This window comes from Talpa europaea, assembly GCF_964194135.1.
Source record: "Talpa europaea genome assembly, chromosome: 13".
NCBI lineage: Eukaryota > Metazoa > Chordata > Mammalia > Eulipotyphla > Talpidae > Talpa > Talpa europaea.
Genome location: NC_140080.1, coordinates 53465675 through 53489383, shown reverse-complemented (window position 1 = coordinate 53489383; position 23709 = coordinate 53465675). Strand labels below are relative to the sequence as shown.

Here is a 23709-nt window from a genome sequence, read left to right as displayed (position 1 = left end):
CACTTAACTTTTATTTTAATTAATCTTGGGCCTCCCCTGGTGGCACAGCGGTTGAGCACTGGGCTGTGAAGCTGCCTGCAGCCTCTGCAGCGCTGGTTTAATCCGCGGCCGCCGGCGAGGGTCCCACATGGCTCGTAGACCTCTCCTGCCTCGCCTGCTACTCCCCTCAGCAGTGTATTTCATCCCTCTGCCTGTTCTGTTCCCTGCTCTGGCTCTGGTGAATTCTCTCACCCTCCTGCGCTTCTGACTGTACCCAGTGCTTGTATAAATAAATAAATAAATCTTTTAAAAAAAGATTAATTAGGTCTTCTATTATTTCTGTCTTTAATTCTTTGTTCTTCGTTCTACTTGTCCTTTAGTCTAAGAGAGCAGTTCTCTATTTTGTAGTCAAATAATTCTTTTCATTGCACGTGAACAATTTTGTCAGACAATGCAACAATATGGGAGGCCAAAATCTTTGTTAAAAATCAAAGTTTGGGATTAATCAAATGATTTCTGGCTTCTCTTGTTTTTGTCAAGGAATCTTGTCTTTATTTCAAACTGCCTTGAGGAAAACATTTACCTGGGCATTACTTGTCACCATTCAGCTCTTTCTTAAGGAACATGACAAAAGGTCGGGCACCAATGCCAGATCATAAGAATGTGACTTAATTCACCTGAACATACCTAACAGTAAAGTCCAAATTGAATTTGAACCAGTTTTAAGGGCAAATAGTCTACAGTTTGGGTGAAAAACGTAAGAGGATTGAACATAGGCAGGGATTTGCGTGGGAGCTCTTCTCTTTTCCCCTCTGCATTAAACATCTTTCCTAATGGCAACAACATTAGATCTGATTTTAATATCGTAATATATAGAAACACCTCATTTGTATACTTCCCTCTGTTAGTCCTCAGTAACTTTCACGAAACATAAAAATGTAAACTTAAAAACATCAAGTTAAAGAGAAAATTTGTTTGGATAATAATTATAGAAAATTATTCGTGGGCAGTCTGATGACACCTTCTTACTGTCTAACTGAAATCCTCTAGATGAGCCTGATGCTTTTACTTGGATATAAACATTCTAACATGCTTATAGATTAGTGTGCAGATATTTTCCCCTGATTTTACAGTAAATTGTATTGATGGATTAAATAGCATATTTAATATCTTTTGGTTTTAGGTGATGATTATTTGGAAAAGAACATTCTACCAGAAGCTGAAGAACTATCATTTGAAGTATCTTATTCAGAAATGGTTACAGAGGCTCCAAAAAGAAACAAATCTAAGAAGTCCGATTTTAAGAAAGAAGATTATGCTTTAACCGTAAGTAAAGACTTTCATAATTATTCCAGTAACTTCCTGTGACTTCTCCACAAAAGAATCTAGGATTTTAAACAAATTCCAGTGTGTGTGGAGAAGCCAAGCATTGGTGTCACTCACTCCAGGACACCATATGTTGAGTAGTGCACTACCTGGTTGGCCATACCTGGGAGCCCTGAGTCAATAAAGAGTTGTGAGGGTATATACTTGAATTCTCTTTAACTGATGAAATTGTATTTTCACATAACTTGTTTGTTTTCATATACTTTATATCCTTAATTTACTAATAAGTTGATGCTGAATAATGTGTAGTTTCTTGTGCCTCTGGTAGCCACATGTCAGAAGCAGTAGTGTAGGAAAATGCAGTAATAACAATAAGAAGTAGGTGCTTATAGGAGTGACACAAAAATTCATCAAAAATGAGCCGAAGAATTTATCCTATTATTGTGGTTGGGCAAATAGAGACACACATTTCAGTATCCTGGAAGCCTGTGTGTGTGTCGGTGTCTTTATGTGTCCATATATACATATACACATGCACATATCGATCAATAGATATATCATCTCCTGAAAGCCAACTACAGAAACTGTGTTCCATTGATCTGTTTGGTAAAGAGTTCATGATATAGAGCCCTGAATATTCTGCCCTGATCAGGGCTGAAGGAATGATGAGCTGGGCTCGGGTAGTTCAGAGCTAAAGGAATGATTCATGTAAAATCTGGTAGTCTTTACCCCAGGCAACCTAGACAATCCTAGACAGCAACCCCATGGTAGAAGGGACAAGAAGACAGGGCAAGAGCTTTAGATGTCTTTTCTAGGCCTGACACTACACTAAATAATGTATTTGTAATTACCTAAGTGATCACTCCAATTTTACATCAGAGGAAACTGATCCCCAAAGAAGTCAAGTAATATATTAAAATTCCCACAGCTAGTAGGAAGCAGAAACAAGATTTAAACTTATGCATGTCAGTCTCCCAAGCAATCTTTATGTTAGAGCACACAGTGCCATTGTGGAGCAAAAAGAGGAATCCAGCGGGGCTCTGGTTTCAGGGAGAGTCCTTCCAAATCTTTAGAGAGTTGGCTAAGGCAAGATATCACCCACTGTCTCCTGAGGCTTAACTTGCCAGCCGTGTAGGCAGGTCACATGAAGAGCTTTGCATAGGATTGAGCACATGGTAATTGCTAAATGGCTGTGGTTCTTGTATACCACTGTTGATATATATTATTATTATTATTATTATTATTATTATTATTATTATTATTAAGGCTTTGGTGTCAAAAGAAGACAAAATAACTAAGTATTCATTAGCACACAATATGCCCCAAATCACATCCTACATATTGTTGTTTTATTTTTACATATTCAGAATTCCAAGGAACAGTTATTGACAGACTGAATGAATGAATGAGTGAATAAATGATTAGATGGCTTAAAATACCCAGGAATTTCTAATTTAGGGAGCTTCTACAGAGAAATGTGTTAAAGCTTTGTAATTTAAATAAATATGGGGTTTTTCTATCTTAGCTTTTTTTCAATAGCAGATTTTTCTGAGAATAAAATATATTTGTGAGTATTATATAAGAACAATTTTCTTCAAAGGTTTTACTTTTTACAGTTTTCACACTATTTCTGGATTGTTGAAGGACGTCATTTTTTTTTTTTTTGGTCTTTTTAGTGTATTTTGTTTTCTAATGTAGAAATGGAAACTATAGCAATATCATTGTCTTCAAAATACTAGTAGGACTCTTTGGCACTTACTTTGCATTTTCCTTCAAAAAAGAAAATCATCTCAATTGGAATCATCTCAATTGATTTCTAAGGTACAGTAACTGCAGTCTCAGCAAGCATGTACAATCAGGTACAATTGAGAGATGATTTAGTCTTTTAAAATAAGAAGTAGAGAATAGATGATGACTGACTGAAGGATTAATGGTCCGAAATTTAAGAAAGGTATGTCAAAAGCTCTCCTGAGAGTACCTAGATAATGTGCCTTGTGTTTATATGTCATGTCTGCCTGTGCTAGGTGCTTTCTAGACTGAGCCTGGGGTATGTATTGTTAAAAATATAGTGTTCCTGATAAGACAACAGTTTAAACGGTTTTGGTGACAATGGAATAGTACATTTCAGGCCACTGTTTCGCTTCTATTTTAGTATAGTAATTACCTGCAGGTGTTTTAAAAATCATATTCATAATCTTCCTATGGCATAGCATGCTCCTGAGATATTTTGCAAATAGCATGTTTTGCTGTACTGATTTAGAACAAGACATTTGAATGAAGGGATAATCATTTTCTTTTGTCATAAAAAATAAATATCCTCAATATGTATTTTAGAAATTTATTGTTCAGAAAACCAGATTTGGTCTAACTGAAGCAGGAGATCTGTCTGCTGAAGATATGAAGAAAATTCGCCATCTCTCTCTAATTGAATTAACGGCTTTTTTTGATGCCTTTGGAATTCAACTGAAGAGAACCAAAACAGAGAAAGTAAAAGGACGAGGTAATTGAGAAGACTGGTTTCTTCTGAATTTAACACTCTCTTGGGATGAAATAATGTTTTTCTGATTCTTTTTTCTTTCTCTCTCAATTATTTAACAATGAAGACAATGGAATTTTTGGAGTTCCACTTACAGTCCTTTTGGACAATGACAGAAAGAAAGACCCTGGAGTGAAAGTTCCCTTTGTATTGCAAAAAGTGAGTTGAACTTAAATGAACTGAGTACTAATAGAGCCTCATGCTTGTATATTTGTAAACCCACTAGTGAATTTTCTCTTAGAGTTTAAGATACTAACTAAATCCTTATTAGGACTCAAGTCTTTGGTGAGTTTCACTTTTCTTCCATGTTTCTCTTAAATGCCACACAGGTATTTGGAACAGTTGCTGTTGTAAATTTTTGGTACCTGTTTCTTTGTTTGGACCATCAGGTTTCAGGTGATGGACACATGACTTCCTTTGTTTAATTTTCTCCCCAATATTAAAAAAAAAAATGTTATTTGTATGCACATATGTATTTGTGTGTCTCTGAAATGAAAGATGACCATTAATTATCAGCAGTCCATTTATATATCATACAAGCATATCATAGATTTGGTGTTATTAAATGCATATTTGTTAGCATTAAATGAATTTTCCAACAAACATAGTAAAGTGTAAAAATCAACTTGTTCTGATGATTTTTCAGGTATGACTGGGAAGATAGGATCCATTTAACAAAGAACTTTTGGTGGAAGGGATTTTTGAAAACAGTATATTTGAAACTATCATATGCTGCTGTCTCTATGGCCATCATTGCTAAATAGCTGATTTGGATTTAAGTCACTATGCTAAATTTAAACTGGTTTCCTTAAGTATGCATTTATTCAACAGTGATATACAGTGACACAATTAAAATTCCAAGTCTCAAAGAAAATCTAGTTGAATTTTAAATTAAGCTTTTAATGATATATAAAAACATTGACTGAAGAAACATATACTTACTTTGCTCACAGTAACAATTCTGTGTTTCCTATCTTTCTACATTTGCTACTGATGCCCTGAAATTAGCTGCTTCTCAAATCAGGTGATTGATTGCTACCAGTGGGAGAGGATGCTGGTGACATGTGTGTGTGCGCAGGGTACCTGTAGGGTGCCTCCCCTGTGCCAGTGCCATCATACCTTATCATGTCTAGTCAACACCAAGCATCCTGAGGAGGTGGTGTTAACTTCTCCTTTTTACAGGTGAGGCAGTTGGGGCATAGTAGGGTAAGATCACTTAACCAGAACACGCAGCCAGCAAGAGGTAGATGTGAAAAAAAGCACAATGTATCTTCAAGGCCAAGTCTATGGTGATGCTAAGATTTTTTTTCCTTTGAGTTAAAATCAGATTTCTGCCCTTGGGCCTCTTTGTAAAGGTCAGAGTATGAAGAAAATGCATAAAATATCTAAGACTGAAAAGAGTCAACACATGAATATATATTATTATGTAGGTTCAAAAACCTAGCACAGATTGTAGCAAATGTAGCTGCATGTTACATTAAGTCCAGATTTATGTCATATTGGCAACTCAAAACTGTTAATACTACCATCGCTGTTGTTTTCCTTATTTAAGACCTCTTGAATTACTCTTTCGCTCCTTTGGGAGAGTCTTCCAGACAGGCTTCTTTCTCCTACAAAGATTATTTTTCTCCATTTATACAAGAACTCCTTTAGTTTTAGGTAATATCATTTCTTGAAGGGAAAATAGCAGAGACTTGATCTTCCTTTTGCTGTGTGTACTCGGGCGAGTCACTCATCCTTCCCATGCTTTAGTCTCCTCAGCTGTAGAATGGAAATAATAGTACCAGACCCATAGAATTACTGTGAGGATTAAAGGAGTTAATTTGTGGGAATGCTAATACACAGTGAGTGCACAATAAAAATTAGTGTTTATTATTACTGTTTAATACCATCCTCATCTCCACCAGGAAAGCTAAAGAAATCTATGAACCTTTATAATTTCCACCTCCTTGGTCAGATTTCCACAATTCCTTTAGTTTTTTTTTTAGCCTGAGCGGTTGCAACTAATGATACTAATCTTAGATTCGCTTCTTACTGGTCACTCTGCAGAAAGAGATATAGTCACCAGATCTTTAAGTGGTCAAGTAACAGCATACTCTGCAGGTTAAGAGCATAAGCTTAAGTCAATCAGTGCCATTAATTTTAAGGTTGATCCTAGGAAAGTAACATACAGCTCTTAATTGTCTGCTTCCTCATTTGAAAATTAGTTTTCCTAATGTTGACCTTATAGGGTAGTTGTGAACTTTTAGCAATGCATTTAAGTACTGGGTGTGTATATATGCTTGGTAATTTATCAGCTATTGCCATCATTATGTTCTCATTGTTTGTAACCATATGGAGGTGCTTATTTTTTGTGTGTATCATTGTTTTTTAGTTTTTTAAAAAAGTGGAAGAATCGGGTCTAGAGTCTGAAGGAATTTTTCGACTTTCAGGATGTACTGCCAAAGTGAAGGTATGGACATTTTCTGTCTTCTAGATAGACAGCTCCCTAGAGCCAGTTCATAGAAGTATCAGGTGCCACGTCCTTTGTTGTTGATACTTATCACTTGACCCCATCTAGTATTCCTCTATACTTGTGATTAAATGTCATTTCAGGTTCCTGAGTTCTGTATGCTTTCAAATTAAAACAACAGCAACAAGAAAGTCAACAACAACAAAGCACATCAGTTCCCCACCAAAACCTGCTATGTGTCTTTTGTGTGAAATATCCCATTGCTGATTTTTAGGCTAAACACTTTAGTTTTGATTCCTCTCACTGGAATTCACTGTCAATATTTTATGAGCTTTTATTTCCATTTTCAGTTGCTTTAAACTCGGAAACATTCTTTGGCTCCTCTTTTAATGAAAGCCCTTACAAGAATTTGTAGAAATGGCTGTAACCACTAGAATACCCACTCAGCAGTTATAAAACCCAATTCCATTTAAGGTAATGTTAGTTTCCACAAGGAAAACCACCCATGCATGCAATGTGAATCTTTTTGCTTTATTTTTTCCTTCTGTATGGTGGCAAACTCTATAGTACAATAAACAAATAATTTAAAAAAAAACCCCTTTCTTACAAATTTCCAATAAGTTATCTCACTTTTTCTACTGGTGGGCATACACAGTGAAGTTTCCTCCTGCCTTCCCGGGCTAATGGACATAGAAGCTTGAGTAGTTTTATGTGGTCTTTTGGATCAAATTTTTTGTGTCCTTTGGGTCGATCCCTAGTAGTGGAATTGTCAGGTCTACGGTAGCTCCATTTTTAGTAGACTGAGGAATACAGCTTTCCATAGTAGTTGGACCAGTTTGCAGTCCCACCAGCAATGCAGGAGAGTTCCTTTTTCACCACATCCTCACCAACATTTCTTGTTGCTTGTTGTATTTTTTTTTGTTTTTTTGTTTTTTTTTAAAGATTCATTTATTTATTTATACAAGCGCGGGGTATAGTCAGAAGCACGGGAGGGTGAGAGAATTCACCAGAGCCAGAGCGGAGAACAGAACAGGCAGAAGGACCTAAGTACACTACTGAGGGGAGCAGTGGGCGGCAGGAGAGGTCTGCGCGCCATGTGGGACCCTCCTTCGGTGGCCGGGGAGCAGCTGGGGATAGAACCAGCATCGCAGGGGCCACAGGCAGCTTCACAACCCAGTGCTCAACCACTGCGCCACCGGGGAGGCCCGCTTGTTGTATTTTTGATCTGTGCAATTCTTACTGGTGTAAGGTGGTATCTCAGTGTGGTTTTAATTTGCATTTCCCTGATGATAAGGGATGTTGGACATTTTTTCATATGCCTGTTGGCCATTTGCATTTCCTCTTTGGAGAAATGTCTTTTAAGTTCTTCTGCCCATTTCTTGACTGGATTGTTTATTTTGTTTTTGTTGAATCGTGTGAGTTTTTTGTGTATCTTTGTCATCAGTCCCTTATCAGTTAACTTGGGTGCAAAGATTTTTTCCCAATCAGTGGGGTGTCTCTCTGTTTTGGTTAATGTCTCTTGTGCTGTGCAGAAGCTTTTCAGTTTGATGTAATCCCAGGTGTTTATCTTTTCCTTGACTATCTTTGCTTTGGGTGATGAGTCTTTAAAGATGTTTTTGTGATGTATGTCTTGTAGTGTTTTACCTATATTTTCTTCTATATATTTTCTGGTTTCAGGTCTTATGTCCAGTTCTTTTATCCATTTTGAGCTGATTTTTGTGCATGGTGAAAGATAGTGGTCTAGTTTCATTTTTTTTGCACGTGTGGTCCAGTTTTCCCGGCACCATTTATTGAACAAACTGCCCGTGTTCCATTGCATATTCTTTGCTCCTTTGTCAAAGATTAGTTGTCCATATAGGTTTAGTTTTATTTCTGGGTTCTCTATTTGGTTCCATTGGTCTGTGTGTCTGTCTTTGTTCCAATCCCAAACTGTTTTAATTATTATGGTTTTGTAGTATAGCATGAAGTTTGGAAGTGTGATAACTCCTTTCTCCTTTGTGGGTTTGTGTGTGTGTGTGTGTGTGTGTGTGTGTGTGTGTGTGTGTGTGTGTGTGGGACCCTCACCGGCGGCCAGGGAACGAACCGGCAATGCAGAGGCTGCGGGCAGCCTCGAAGCCCAGCGCTCAACCGCTGTGCCACCAGGGGAGGCCCTCCTTTCTCCTTTGTTTTCATCAGCAGGGCTTGGCTATGTGTGGTTGTTTGTGGTTCCATATGAATTTCATCAGTATTTGTTCTATTTCCTTGAAGAATGTCATTGAGATTTTTATTGGAATAGCGTTGAATCTGTATATTGCTTTTGGTAGGATGGCCATTTTATTGCAGCACTATTTACAATAGGTAAAACTTGGAAACAACCCAAATGCCCAAAAATAGATGACTGGATCAAGAAGATGTGGCCTATATACACAATGGAATATTACCCAGCAATCAAAAAAGATAAACTCATGTCATTCACAGCAACGTGGATGGAACTAGAAGGAATGATGCCCAGTGAAATAAGCTAGAAGGAAAAGGAAAAATACTGGATGCACTTATAGTAGGAATATAGGGGAACCAAATAAGACATCAGTGTAAAAAATAATAACAGTACAAAATACAACAAAGCAAAAACAGACAATTATAAATCAGAGACATACTGCAGGGAAGGGGAAGGGAGGGACTGAGATGATGGTGCATGGGTGCATTGGTGAAGGAAACACTATGGGGACTACACCTGAGGGGGTGGGGGGAGGCAATTATTGTTTAAAAATGAGCAATGATGTAAACAAATTTAAAAAAATAATTTATTAAAAAAAGAAGCTTGAGTAGTTTTAAATGAGGAAACCTTCAGAAAATGGGTTAGGAGAAAAATGAACTTGGTTGTGTTTAGAACTATTAAAAGGAAATGTGTAGCAATGGAAAAACATCTCTTTTTTAAATTCGTTTTGGTACATGTTTTGGGAAATTTGCTTTGTATCAGAAATCTCAGCGTTTTCACATGAAATTGTTTCTAATGGGACCTCCAGAAAGCAGATGCTGGACAGGAGTGAGAGTAAAAGAGGATTTGATGAGGGGAGGAGAAGGAGGGATAGTGAGCACTTGTGAAAGATGAAGGGTAAGTAGCATGATAGGAGAGGCTGAGCTTCAGGCTGAATGTGGGTCTGATAGTTCTTCCCTGGAGCTTTGGGCACAACAGGCCAACCCAGCTGCCATCCTGCCCACAGTCTCTGCTGGGGTAGATCAGAAGGTGCTAGCTTATAGCTCAGGGAGTCAGCTACCTAGACTACAGATGAACAACAGATTCTTTTTTGAAGGGAGATCTGAGTAGCACACAGACTTTGCCAGTGGCAGATGGGATCAGGGCGTTTTGGAGAGTTGTGACTTCTCTGAGATTGGAGTTTGCTAAATACAGCAGGTCCTTAAATAACTTTGTTTTGTATCATTTCATTATATTGTTGATGAGAAGAAGAAAATTCCTGCCCATGTGAACAAAGTGACGTTATTAGAATGTCTCCTTTCATTATGCATTCATTATGCATCATGATATTAAGTGAGGACTTATTCTATTGGTACAGTTCCTTTGGCAAGCAGGAACATCCCTAATGACTCCTTAAGTTTTCTACTATCTTAAAGTGAATCTACATTTTATCTCAGGTTCTTATGGTTATGGTTATTACTTATACTGCTGTACAAATGTTTCATGATTCTGAGGATGGAAGCTATCACTGGTTTTGGTTAAATCTTTGGTTATAGCTATAGAGTCAGAGAAACAAAATGAAATTAAGGAAATGAATTTCCTAAACAAAACTAGACCCAACCCTTATACCCCTTTCCATAATTGAGAAACTGTCTTTACACATATTCTCCTGTGTGTGTATATGTGTGTATTTGAAGGATCATGATGGATATGATAAAAATAGTCAAAAAGAGAAAAATTAGACATTTCTTGTGCACATGAACTTTAACATCATAACAGAAATTACTTTTTCTCAATAATCCTTGACTGAAAAATACTTACCAGGCTAATAATTTGTTAATGTGTTTTTGAAGACAACCATTCCTGCACCACATTTAGGTAAAAAAAAAAAAATCCCTTTTCTCTCATAACTGGTTTTGTATAGTCTCAGCTTATTTGTTTCATTGCTTGTTAGTCTGAAAAATATAATCCAGATGTTTTTTTTTTGGTTTGACTTCCAAAAATCCAATGTAAGAGAATTTTGGACCAATGACCAGAAAGAGGGAAATACAACAGAAAGACTGTGTGGAAAAAAAAAAAAAGAAGAAGAAAGGGTAATTAGATATATTAAAGGGGATTTTATTTCTTTCCTTTATTCAAAATTTAAACTACCCTCTTTTTTTGTGGTAATTTCATCTTTTAGACATTTTTTTTTCTAGGAATGTGCTTGGGCAAAGAAAGTTAAAAAAAATCCATTATAATTATGCTCAAGTTGCGCCAAGTGGATGACACTAACACTAATGTACATTATGAATAATCCAGCCCCAGTTGGGCTTTCAAGGCCTGGCAAGAGTAAGGGGGAAGCAGCCCCCAGGGGATTCTGCTAGTTTTAGCCAAATAGGAATAGGGCATACACAGTGGGGCCCACTCCTGAGTTTGAAGCATCAGATCATTTGGAACCAATTTAATACTTTGGTGTTTCCAGTGATTTTCTTTTCCAAAAATGACAGAAATTTGAGCCAGACACTAGAGGAATATATTTTATGGAAGATGGCAGACTGTTTGGCATGCAAGGTTTTCCTCTTTGACTAGCTTCATTTATTCTGAAGCTGATCTAAATGTTTTATAATTATATTACAGATCTGCTAGTTTCCTGAACTAGTTTCTGAAACTGTAGGCAAGTCTTTTGCATTTTATTAAAAGTACCTCAAAAATGGAAGTAGGTCATACATTTTATTCAGAGGTACTTTAAGCACATGACATGGCTTTGGATCCTTGTCTAGTGTTATCATTAACACTGGACAGAAAGCACAATTTCTTTAACTTCTGAAGGCTTCTTTGGCAAGGCAAATTCAAGTCCTAGTTTATATGTATTTTTTTAAACTTTTATTTTATATATTTTTTTTAAGATTTATTCATTTATTTATACAAGCACTGAGTACAGTCAGAAGCGTGGGAGGATGAGAGAATTCACCAGAGCCAGAGCAAGGAACAGAACAGGCAGACTGACGAAATACACTGCTGAGGGGAACAGGGGGTGCGGCAGGAGAGGTCTGCACGCCATGTGGGACCCTCGCCTGGCGGCCGGGGATTGAACCGGCACTACAGAGGCTGCAGGAAGCTTTGCAACCCAGCGCTCAACCACTGCGCCACTGGGGAGGCCCTAGTTTATATATTTTTATGCTTAGGACCACAAAGGAAATATCAGCTCTGCTCAGACAGTCTCTGGTCTGTACTATCTGGCCATCTAGATAAGATGAAGATATTTTCCCCCCAATCCACACCACAGACCCGTTGGTGTCCCATAGTAAAAAGGCCATAGTAGACTGAAAGGTGAGGGAAGGAATGAGGCTCTTATTGTGTGGCAGGCTCTTTTGAGCTTTGAGCTTTATATTATATGATCTGATTATATTGTATTATATAATCTGATTGAATCTATGTGAGACAATTTTAATATTGCAATTACATGGTGAGACACTTGAAGCACAGGCCATACAACTGGTCAGTTGTGCTATTGGGATAAGAACTGCAAGAATCTGGTTGTAGAGTCTGCCCTTGACATCACTATGATATTGCCCCTTAAGGGACAGGGTGCCACTGACAGGTCAGAGTGATGGTCACCTCCAAGTTTCAGAAAGCATCCTATGGCAAAAGTATGTGGGAAATGAATTGAGTCATTCCTGCCCACTGAAAATAGTTTACTCCCTTTGCTTTATGGCAGTCATAGCAGGCAATGGATGGAAAGCATTTGCTCCTCTGTATCGCCTGTTAATGACACCTCCATCTGCCTATTACTCCAGCTAGCAATCTGAGAGTCATCTTGAACTGTAATTTCTCCCTCTGAGTCTAATATTCAACCTTTCACTCTCATTCTTGAGTTTTTTTCTGACCTAGGCATTTCTGAAGTCCCTCCTCTCCTTTCTATCATACAACCATTTATCCAGGTTAGTCCTCAATTATCCATAACCATAAAATAGTTCCATGGCCCAATAACTAGTTTCCTTTCCTCTAGTCTTCTTCCCAACCAGCACTGCACTCCCCTCCCCCAAATTGCTTTTCCATCTCACTGTCAGGAAAGATAAATTTCAACTTGTAATTCTATTCTTAGAAATCTTCCACGTTGCCTCATTGCCTTCAGAATGAAGCCTGTTCCCCTTAAGATCAGCTCTGGTCTGCCCACAACTCTCATTTCTTCTCCTCCTTGCCCACAGTGCTCCAGCAACACTGAACTAACAGGAATTTCCTGCACTCACTGATGCCCTTGCATTTGTACCACTGCTTGAGCAGTTTCTTCTGTCCAGGACACCCTATTTCTTTTATTCCCTAGCAAGCTCTCATCAGTCCTTGAGTCCTTGCTGTCAAGGACTCAGCAGATATTGATTTTCGTCTTTCGTGGCTGCATAGCCCCAATACTAATTTTGGTTTTAGCATTTAACACCTAACACCCTGAAATTAGCATTGTGAGTCCATGAAGTTTTCCCTTCCACAAGATCCACAAGATGCCCAAAGACAAAGAGTGGATCTCATGCATCATCCAGAGCCTGTCTATGCTCTATCTGTAAGGATTTTATGTGAACTTCAGGACTTCATAAAATGTACTTATGAACAAAGGATTGCTTGAGTAGCCATACTGTTCCTGTTAGATTGAGAACTTCTCAAGGACAAGAAGAAAATTTCCTTTAGACATCATCAGTGGGGTCAGCAGGTAGCTCGGAAATTTGTCTGTGAGAAACATGTCCTAATAGGGTGCCCCTGTTATGAGGCTCTGGGGGTCAGTAGATCACTTATGTCTGAGCTGGTGCATGAGCTGATCCTTGGATGGAAAAGATAAGATGTTCAGGCAAACTTGAGCTGTGCATGCTCAAGGTTAGAAGAATCAGGCTTCTCATGAAAATAAAGCAGAGGACCTAAAGAACAGGGTTTTCAGAGTCATCTTTTTTGAAGCAGTTTGTGTCAGTTACGGAACTGACTGTAACTGCTTGGTTTGAATAGGTAGATACTGCTGCTCAAGAAAATGGCAAAAATGAATTTGACTTTGGAAAAAACACATGGAGAATGGGTTGCACTGATAATCAAATGAGTTGATACTGTGAAATGTATAGCCAGGTAGAACATATGGAGGCTTAGTGACTTTTTTAAAAGTATTTACCCAGCGTTCCAAACCTTATGAAGGATTCCGCACACATGCAAACATGTGGAACACACATGTATGACTTAACAGAGAGCTCTCCTGTAGCTGCTGTAGGATGGTGTCATTCATCTGCATGCTGCAGTGATGCTGGAGTTCCTTTATTGGGATGTTTCTCACTCTGTGTGTGAACTACTGAGAGGCATGCATTATTGATATAAGTTAGAAATAGTTGATGGCTGAAGAAAGGAGTAATGAAATAAAAAGGAAATGGAATCTTTGTCAAAATCTAGCAGTGCATTTATTATGTGAAGATAGGTAGTATTCCACCAAAACCACATAAATAAAACCATGGCCTGGGTAAAGAACTTTTTATTTGTAAGAATTAACAAATTATATCAAGATGAATCATATTCTAAAAAAATTTTAAAAACTTTTTAAAAATTCAGAAATATTTAAATTTTTTAATCATGTTGAAAAAACTTGGCCTTGATACTGGCATTTCAATCTACTTACAAAATTAGTTTCTGTGATGACAGATTTCAAAGGGAAAGGGCTTCAAATGGTAAAAAATTAAAACCTGATAGAATATTGACTGTTTTTCCTTTGTTTTCAGCAATACCGTGAAGAACTGGATGCCAAATTTAATACTGATAAATTTAAATGGGACAAAATGTGCCATAGAGAAGCTGCAGTAATGTTGAAAGCATTTTTCAGAGAACTACCCACCTCTCTCTTTCCTGTGGAATACATACCTGCCTTCATCACTCTCATGGAAAGTAGGTTGAACCTTTGTAAGTGGACTAAGATATAAGGTCAATAAATGTCTAGATTTGCAATTTCCTAGCTCCTTGGTGAAATATTGAGTTTGGTGGTAAACAGTCATCTCTTTGCATATCCATGTATTTGTGTCTGATAGGTAAGATTTAGAACATTTTATAATCATTATAAGGTAGAGCAGTTTTCAGAAAAGATAGACTTTTGAGATTTAAATTCCTATTTCAACCATTTGTTTGTCTCATAATCGCCGCTTCTGAATTTCATTGCCACACCTGAAATTATAGATAATGATTTCTTGTCAGGGTAGTTGTGGATATTGAATGAAGACTTGTAGAATAGTACCTGGTATTTAATAATCCTTCAAAGGCATAAGATCCTTCTCTTTAAATCTGAAGTCCTGGTTCTGACAATGAAGCACACAATAAATGCTACCCAGAAGGTGCTTTATCTCTGAAAATTACAATATCACTTAGTACTTTTGAATATTACAAAGTCACATAAACTAGACCATAAGTGAGGTATTTGGATACAAACATAGAAACTGGGAATTGTGTGTTATACATAGCAGTGAGGGAATAATTTGGCATAGTTTCAGTGTATGAAATTAAGAGAAGTAGAGTGGGGCTGGATAGCCCTTATGGAATTTGGGGGTTGCAAGCCTAATTATGTATAAGTCTGTTAAGTAAATGGTGTTTCTACGTGGACAAGAAAAGTGTTGTGGCCAAACTGTGTGGGCTCACACCACATGAAAAGTTGAACCGTTGCTCAACTCTAGACAATGGCCACCATGCAGGAGTGAGAGCCCAAAATTCAAGTTTTAGTGGGAAAATCTTCATTTGAAAATGTGCATCATGAATTCAAATTTGAGACCTATTCTATAAGCTCAATGAGTAATATCTGTGTTTTTTACTTTACAATTTTATAGGTTCATTGGAATTATAAAATCCTTAAAACCAAAATGAAAGAAAATTATAGTTAGATCCTAAGTTATGTGACAGAATTTGTCCTAAAATTTAGTAGGCTCTAAGTCCTTAAAAAAAATTTTTTTTTAAAGATTTATTTATTTATTTATTTATACAAGCATTGGGTACAGTCAGAAGCACGGGAGGGTGAGAGGACGCACCAGAGCCAGATCAGGGAGCAACGCAGGCAGAAGGACCGAGGTACACTGCTGAGGGGAGCAGCAGGTGGCAGGAGAGGTCTGTGCGCCATGTGGGACCCTCCTCCGGTGGCCGGGAGCAGCCGGGGATCGAACCGGCGCTGCAGAGGCTGCAGGCAGCTTCACAACCCAGCGCTCAACCGCTGTGCCACTGGGGAGGCCCAAGTCCTTAAAATTCTTAACAACAGATTCATAAAAATAATCTTTTGTGTCTTCAGAGAGGAGACTATGATAGGCAAGTCAGTCCTTTTCTGAGCTTTCATTCATACGCCATGTACGACCAGTATCTCATTACTTGGTAAGATATGTATTTTTTGTTTTTTGAAGAACACTGATAGAGAAAGAGAGAGAAGAGTTATATTCTTTTTTTTTTGATATTATATTTTGTTTCAGCTATAGAATTTCCAGTTGGTGCTGCTTAGATATTTTCTATTTATTGGCTGATAATTTGTCTTTTCATTCACTATATGTATATTTTCCTTCACATCACCGATCACAGTCGTGTGTTGCTTAACAATGGGGATACATTCTAAGAAATGCATCATTAGATAATTTTTTTTATTATGTATATATGATAGAATCTAGTCACACAAACCTAGATGATACACACCTGGGCCACATGGTAGAGCCCATTGGGACCACCATCTGTGCTTGCTTCATCATTGACCAAAATGTTGTTAAGTTACATATGACTGTCATTATGACAGCTGCTTCAAAAATTCTTGTCTCTGGTTCAACACTTGGGTTATCTCAGGGCAAGTCTCTATCAGTTGTTCCTTGAGAATGGGTCACTCATATGTCGAGTAAGTTTAACTCTCTTGAACATAGTGAATATTATAGTTCGGAGGTTGTATTCTGTAGTACTTTCCAAAGTGTTTTCCTTTTTTTTTTTTTTTTTGCTTGTCTATTTTTTAGCGATAATTGCTTACCTGAAGTCAAATTGCCAATGGTCTTTTAGACAGTGGTTCAATTCACTCTCAGTCCAATTAGTTAATCATTACCTGTGCTTCTCCATACAAGCCTGATTCATCGGCCAGGATTTGGGTGTACTTTACCACAGAATCAGGTCTTTCATCTCTGACCTCTCCTTTCTGGATTCCCCTCCTAACTTTCTAATAGTTGTGGTGGTCCTGAGTCCTGTCCTGTAGTTGGTCACAGTAGAAAGACTAGGGTTCTCTTTGAGAATTTTAACCACGTCTTTTGCCTATTCTCAGACTCAAAGTCAGAAAAACAAGACTTTACCATTCTCAAATTCCCAGTATTCAATCTTCTCCTAAATCTGCCTGCTTTTATTCACTTCCCATTGCTCAAGTAGTTGTTTTTGGTATTCTTTCTAGAGTTTGTAGTTATTTTCAGGAGGGTACATCACATAGCAGCCATACCAGAAGCAGAACTCCCTCACTTTACTATAAGTCTGAGAAACACAAATTTTCTATACAGTGCGTTTTCTTGGAAAATGGACTGCAGAGGCATTAACTTTGCCTTGATTGTGGTTTATGTATTAAACAATTCTTCAAACTCCTCTGGTGTGACAGAATTTTTTTGATTGGGGTTTTTTGATATTATGAAATTATGCAAGAAGAAATTAAACCTCTGATGCCAGACCTGTTCAGAGAATCATATTTAAGAAAAGTATACCATTAAATTAGCTTTTCTTAAACCATCCTTCCCTATCTGGCTACAGCCAATACACTTCATAGAAGGGAGAGAATCTGGAAAATATCCTGAAAAGATCCACAGAGGAGTTCACTTTCTTTACATGATGGATTTACTGAAATACACTGCTAAGGGAAGCAGCAGGCAAAATAGGAGAGGTCGCTGTACCATATGTGGATTACCTCCTTGACTGGGGATTGAACTCAGGCTGTAGTGGTAATAGCACTAAGACCTAAACGCTATGCCACCAGGGAGGCCCCCAAAACTTAAGTGTTTTCATGAAAAGTTTAATAACTTTCTGGAAAAATAGTGACCTCAGTGGAAAAAAAAAAAAGACTTAATTAGGATGTGAAATGAATTAACTACAAAACTACTAACCATAAAACAGTGTAGAGCCAAGTTTCCTAAGTAAAATGAAAATGGGTTATTTGCAGATTTCAAGTTTTAATCTTAAAGGAAATGAACAATTTCTCTGAAATTGATGGAAATATAGAACCTGCATCTGCATCTACAATCCTCCCTCCAGATTTTTTTTGGATTGCATTGAAAGACTATAGTCTTTCAGTTTATGTATTAAAATATTGCCTATCATAATGCTTCCCTAAATACTCTGTAATGAGATATGTTCCTGCTAGTTCCTATTATTCAGGTAACTCACATCAATGTGTCGTAGCTATTTTCAAAAACATATAGGACTCTGTCATTTCTGTTTACAACTTTGACATAAATTCATAAAAATCCACCTGGGTATTGTGTTGTAACAATATGAGATGATCCTATAAATATTCCTCACAACTGTTCCTTCATTGCATGGTTATATACATTAGTCATCTCCTGCTAACTTGGTTTCATACCACCTCCTGTAACCTAGTAACTTGTCACAAGAGTGTTTCCGCTACTGTACAGACAGCTGACTGCATTTCATCCAGTGACTATAAATAGATGGACTTTCCTTCAACTTGAGAATTCCCCAGGGATTCTAGAACATAATGCTTCCCTCCAGAAACTCCCCACTAAGAGGCCATTTTGAGGAGGATACAGGGAGACAAAACAAAGCCTGGATACTCTGGTATACTATACATTTTCAGCACAGCTGGTTGTGGATTATCCTATTATGGATGGAATCCCTAAAATTCTTTCCTTACACTGCAAAGAGCCTATACTGAGGCTTCAAGTATACATGCCAACCCTCTGGCGCCATCTTCTGTCATTGTCAAAGAATAAAATACTCGGAACTCCAAAGACCCAACTATAATCACCTTCCCCAAATGTCCATAAGATATAGAATAAATGTGATTAATCATCATAATAAGAGTAAGCACATATAAAGGTAATTGTGTATATGTACTGATGTAAGCACTCTACATATAGTGACTCATTTACTCTTCACAGAAGCCCATTGAAGTGATGGGCTACTCCAATTTTACAGATAAAATTATTGGGATTCTTTTATAGATAATCTACTTCTCCACTTTCACTATTTTTTCTTTGTCTTGAATTCTTAGAAGTTTCTCTTTATTTACTTGGTGTTCTTTTAGTTTTATGGACTTGTGTACTTAGCTCTTACTCCAAGTTTGGGAAGTTCTCCTTTCTTATTTCTTTAAGTTCTCTGTCCCCTTCTGTATAAGAATAATATTCTTATACTTCATGAAGTTGGATAGTTCTCAAAATATTTATTATCTTTTTTTGGTATCTCTCTCTCTGCTTCCACCTGAATTCTTTGTGCATTTCATCTTCAAGGTCAATGATTCAATCTTCCATTTGATCTAGTCTCCTTCCATAGCTTTTTCCAGGTTTTTTTATATCCTCTGTTGATCTTTATATATCCATCATCTCTGTTCTTATTTAATGTTTTAATTTTGATCTTCTGTTCATTAATTTTATTTCTCATATCATTCATTTATTTTTCTGCATTATATTGTACCACTTTGATCATATTTTCTGTTTCCTTCCATTTCAAATTTCTTTATCATGGTAATTTTGAATTCTGTATCTATTAGAGCAAAAAATTTTTTCATGTCTTATGTTTGGGTTCTGGAGATTTGTTTTCTCTGGTGATGTAGTACTCCTTCCCCTGAGGACTCAGTTTGCCATTTGTTGTGATTTGGTTTTTTTTTTTTTTTTTTGGTCTCCCCAGTGTTTACTTTCTGAATATTAAGTGTGTACAGCTTCTACTTTCCCAGTACATAGGACTGGATATCAGTAAAACTAATCTCTATATGGGTCTTCAGTGAGTAGGGAAAGGTCCTGGAGGGGCCATCAATAATGCAGGTTTTCAGTGTGAACTTTGCTCATGCCTATGTCATCACTGCTAGCCCTTTTTTCTGGGCCTCAGACCCACACCTCCAGAGTCTGTGGGCTAGGTCCTGGGCACAACCCTCATGCATTCCAAAATGGCTTCCCTTTAGTTCCCATAGCTGCCTGCTTCCTGAAGAAAATAGAGAGGGTCACATATTTCTAAGCTTTCCTTTATTCAATGCTTGGCTCACCACAGCACTTTTGCCTCTAGCTCCCATGGCCAGATCCATAGCAATTAGCTTTGGCTTTCCTCTGGGTACAGGTATGAACCTAGGTTTCTAATCCATAGGCACCCTCTTTTCTTACTCATTTTTTTGTTCTGCCCAGTATTGAATTTTCTCCATGTCTCTTCTGTCATGCTTGGTCAGCAGTCATTATGCTTGGTCCCTGGTCATTATGAAGTATTCCAATCTCACTCCACATCATGGACTTCTCTAAGTTCAGTGCCTGTCTAGACTTCTCAGGCCATTCCCCATAAAGCAAAGCAGGCAACTTCCTCCAATGTCATCTTCCACCAAGGCATTCAAGATATATTATCTTTTGAGCTTCAAGTCTTTTGTTTATAGCATAAAACTAAATCAAGGTCTGCGAATGTATTTTGACAGAGAAATGTAATATGAATCCAGAAATATTTTGAGGTTCTTATTGGCCACTGGCCTCTATAATGGCATCCTGGGATATGAAAGAGGACCTGATAGAATGAGGCTCCTGTCCATTCAAACAGATTTACCTTGTTAGGCTTGAAACCTGAGTTGTGACCTTAGAGAGCTGTCAGGAGCCCTCCTGTGCTACCACATATTGCCAAGAAGTACTGTCAGAATGTATTATTGTTGTTCAAAATATGTGGTTATTTCTCTGTTTTCTTATTAGGAGGACCTCACATCAAAGTACAATTTCAAGCCTTACACCTCATGGTCATGGCACTGCCTGATGCCAACAGGGACACAGCCCAGGTATGTTGTTATCAACCTCATGGTCTCTCGTCAGTTCTTATTTGTCAGAGGAAATAATTCAGATGGACAAATGAAAACTGAGTCGACAATTTACTAAGCCAGCCAAACATGTTGCAAACCTATTGCTTTTCCACATTCCCACTACTGTTCTCCTGAGGAAGACAGGGAAAAATATAAATCATAGTATCTACCTTGAACATTGCAGTTTCATTTATTCAGTCTAGTAAGAGATATTGAGTGCCTACCATATGCTAGGCACATGGGCTAGGATTAGCAGTAGGAGGAGAAGATAAAAATAATGAACTGGAACAATGTGAGAAGTAAATGAGACCATTATATAAATTGTAAAGTATGAAGCTCTAGAATTGTTGGTTCACAGCTGTTCACTTCAGGGTAGTGGCAAAAGATCTGGTGTATGTGCAGGAAGGAAATTGGGGAGGAAATTTGAAATCACATATTTAAATGGAATTTCTGAAATGTTCATGACTTATTATTTATGAAGATAATTCAATTTAAAGAATTCTAGAATCTCAGAATTTTAGAGATCACCTGGTAATTTCTTGTCATTTTATGGATTAGAAAAATTAAGATCAGCAAATTGACTTCCCAAATTAACATATAATAGAACAGTTGATAGAATCATATCCCATAGTTCTACATTCTAATAATCTTCTCTCCCTTTACTTCAAATTCATTTATATTCTCTATATTAATAAAAGTCAAAGTTTCTTTTGCTATTTTGGTCATGATTCTGTACACAATAGGAAATTTGTTAGAATATAAGCAGGTGTTGAATCTTTGAACTGAATTTGAGTTAAAAATGAATTGAAGAGAAGGGCTTCCTTGCCCCTCCCTGGCCTGGTTCCACTGGCCTGGGAATCCCACTTTATGTCTGTTCCATTACTCCTCAATAAACTGTTTCTTTCTCTAAACAAACAAAAAAAAATTGAAAAGATCCTATAATTTTGAGGTTAGTAAACATAATGCTGAAAACAGATAATTCTTAGTGCCACTTCTTATAAGACCTGTCAGTTTGGTGAGGACTTTTCCTTCTACATAGTGAAAACATCTATGTAGGTAGGATTTTGCTATGACATAAGAATATTTGTGTCTAATGCAATTTGGTCTTTTTTTCAAAAACTGGGAACATATTTGCTTGCTTTTTGGCTTCGTCTGAACAATGCTATTTTTTTTTCCCCAAAAAAAACAATGCATGTGGGCCTCCTTGTTGGCGCAAGGGATTAAGATACAACCTATGAAGCTGTCTGCAGCCTCTGCAGCATGAGTTCGATCCCCAGCCAGCCAGGGAGCAACCCACATGATGCAACAAACCTCTCCTGACTTGCCGGCTGCTGTCCTCAGCAGTGTACTTCAGTCAATCTGTCTGTTCTGTTCCCCACTCTGTCTCCGGTGAATCCTCTCCCCCACACACACTCCTGGCCTGTACCCCAGGTCTTGTGTGCATAAATAAATAAATCTTAAAAAAAAAAAAAGACCAAGGGATTTAAAACAACAACAACAAAAACAATGCACGTGATACCAGAAATCTGGGTCAAAATGTCATCTACTCTTTCATATAACTAAGATGCAGCAATTGTCATATAATTTCTAACAGAAATTATTATTATCAATACACTTCTAATAGGAAATTCTAAAAAAACAGCCATGATGAAGAGTTCACATACACACACACTTTTATTTTTTCATTGTAAGTTGTGTTTGAAACTAATATTGAAGCTAGAACAGTGTAGAAATCAAGAGTTCTGAACTCTTGCCACTTAGTTAACTGACACTAAGCAAAATTACTTATCCTTTACCACCTTAGTTTACTCAGCTGTAAAACAATGTTTGTGAAATACCTACATTGCGAGGTTTGGAATGATGATAAAATGCATGGATTGTATCTATTAAGTACTAAGAAGAATGCCTGGCTCGCAATGGGCCTTCAAATAAAGGTTAGCTATTACAATTATGTGCTGCTCAATTTCTCATTACAAATACTATATTTTTTCATATTTAATGTAATATTTATTTTTAAAAATTTATTATATATATATTTTATATCAGTGTTCATTTTTGTACAGTGTATGCTTTTTCCTCTCAGGTGTACTTCCTATAAAATCCCCACCACCAATTCAACAGTGCTCCATCACCATAGTCCTTTGTGCTCTTCCCACCCCTGTTTTGATCCCACCCCTTCCCCTACAGAATGTCTGTTAATTTTGCTTTATTTATTTATTATTATTATTTTCCTGATTCCTTATTTGGTTCTCATCTGTTCCTCCTGTAATAAGTAAAATCATCTGTTATTTTTCTTCTTCCTTCTGGTTTATTTCACTGCACATACTCTCTTCCAGCTCCATCCATGTTGCTACAAATGTCATGAGTTTATTTTTTTTGATTGCTGAGTAGTAGTCCACTGTATATGTACCACATCTTCTTGATCCAGTCATCTATTTTGGGGCATGTGGGTTGTTTCCATATTTACCTTTTTTAAATAGTGCTACAATAAACACAGGGGTGCAGGTATCCTTTTGAATTAATAGTACAGTATTTTTATTTTTTTATTTTTTACATCATTATAAATACTATTATAGAATTCAAAATTAGAAACCAAAGAGACTCTCCTTTTAGGATTTCAACCCTCTAGTGAAATTTAAAAAGTTTCTAATAAGCTTCTGTACTTTGGCGGCTCAGCTAAACTTTCACTAATCTTTCTCAGATCATTTTTTTATTTTATTTGTAATGCTGAGAACAGCTGTATGTAAGCATTTCTACTAAAGATACCAAAATTGAAAAACAATAGAAAAATGACACTCAAAAAGAAAACATTTTAAAGTTTTCAGTTGAGTTTACATTTGGGCTGAGGAATGAGATACTCATTTTTTAAAAGGGTTTTCCTTTCCTAAAGAAAGAGTAAGTAGTTTTCAACACTAATGCTTTAAATTAAGGTTGTTTTTTAGAATTATATTACTTCCTTCACAACAGAATTGCATTTTATGTTTATTTGAGCTGCAACATTTTCTCCTTCTAGTTCACTATTTAATTTTAGTATTTGTCAATTTACAAAAGATTTTTAAAAAACAAAATGCAAACTGTTAGTAAAATGTAGCTACTTTTATGATGCGTAGAATTGGATTAACTATTCACTTTCCTCACCCCTTTTAAGCAACTAAACAGGAAATATTTAAGCATTCCACACTACTGGCACATTGAAAGGGTATGGAAATGTATGAGAGAGAGCAATTTAGTGGTACCTTCTGAGGTTTTACAATACTGTAACAATG

The 23709-nt window shown here is 37.1% G+C and overlaps 1 protein-coding gene across 1 annotated transcript in view; it reads left to right on the top strand.

Annotated features, from left to right (window-relative positions):
• The window catches only part of ARHGAP28 (Rho GTPase activating protein 28), a gene marked incomplete at its 3' end in the record, with an annotated part of 176167 nt that overhangs the window by 140040 nt on the left and 12418 nt on the right, over positions 1–23709 (top strand). The window contains exons 7-12 of the mRNA XM_084252806.1: positions 1163–1305; positions 3640–3805; positions 3909–4000; positions 6216–6293; positions 14193–14355; positions 20340–20422. Of these exons, the coding sequence (XP_084108932.1) occupies positions 1163–1305; positions 3640–3805; positions 3909–4000; positions 6216–6293; positions 14193–14355; positions 20340–20422 (725 nt within the window). The remainder of the gene's footprint in view (positions 1–1162; positions 1306–3639; positions 3806–3908; positions 4001–6215; positions 6294–14192; positions 14356–20339; positions 20423–23709) is intronic.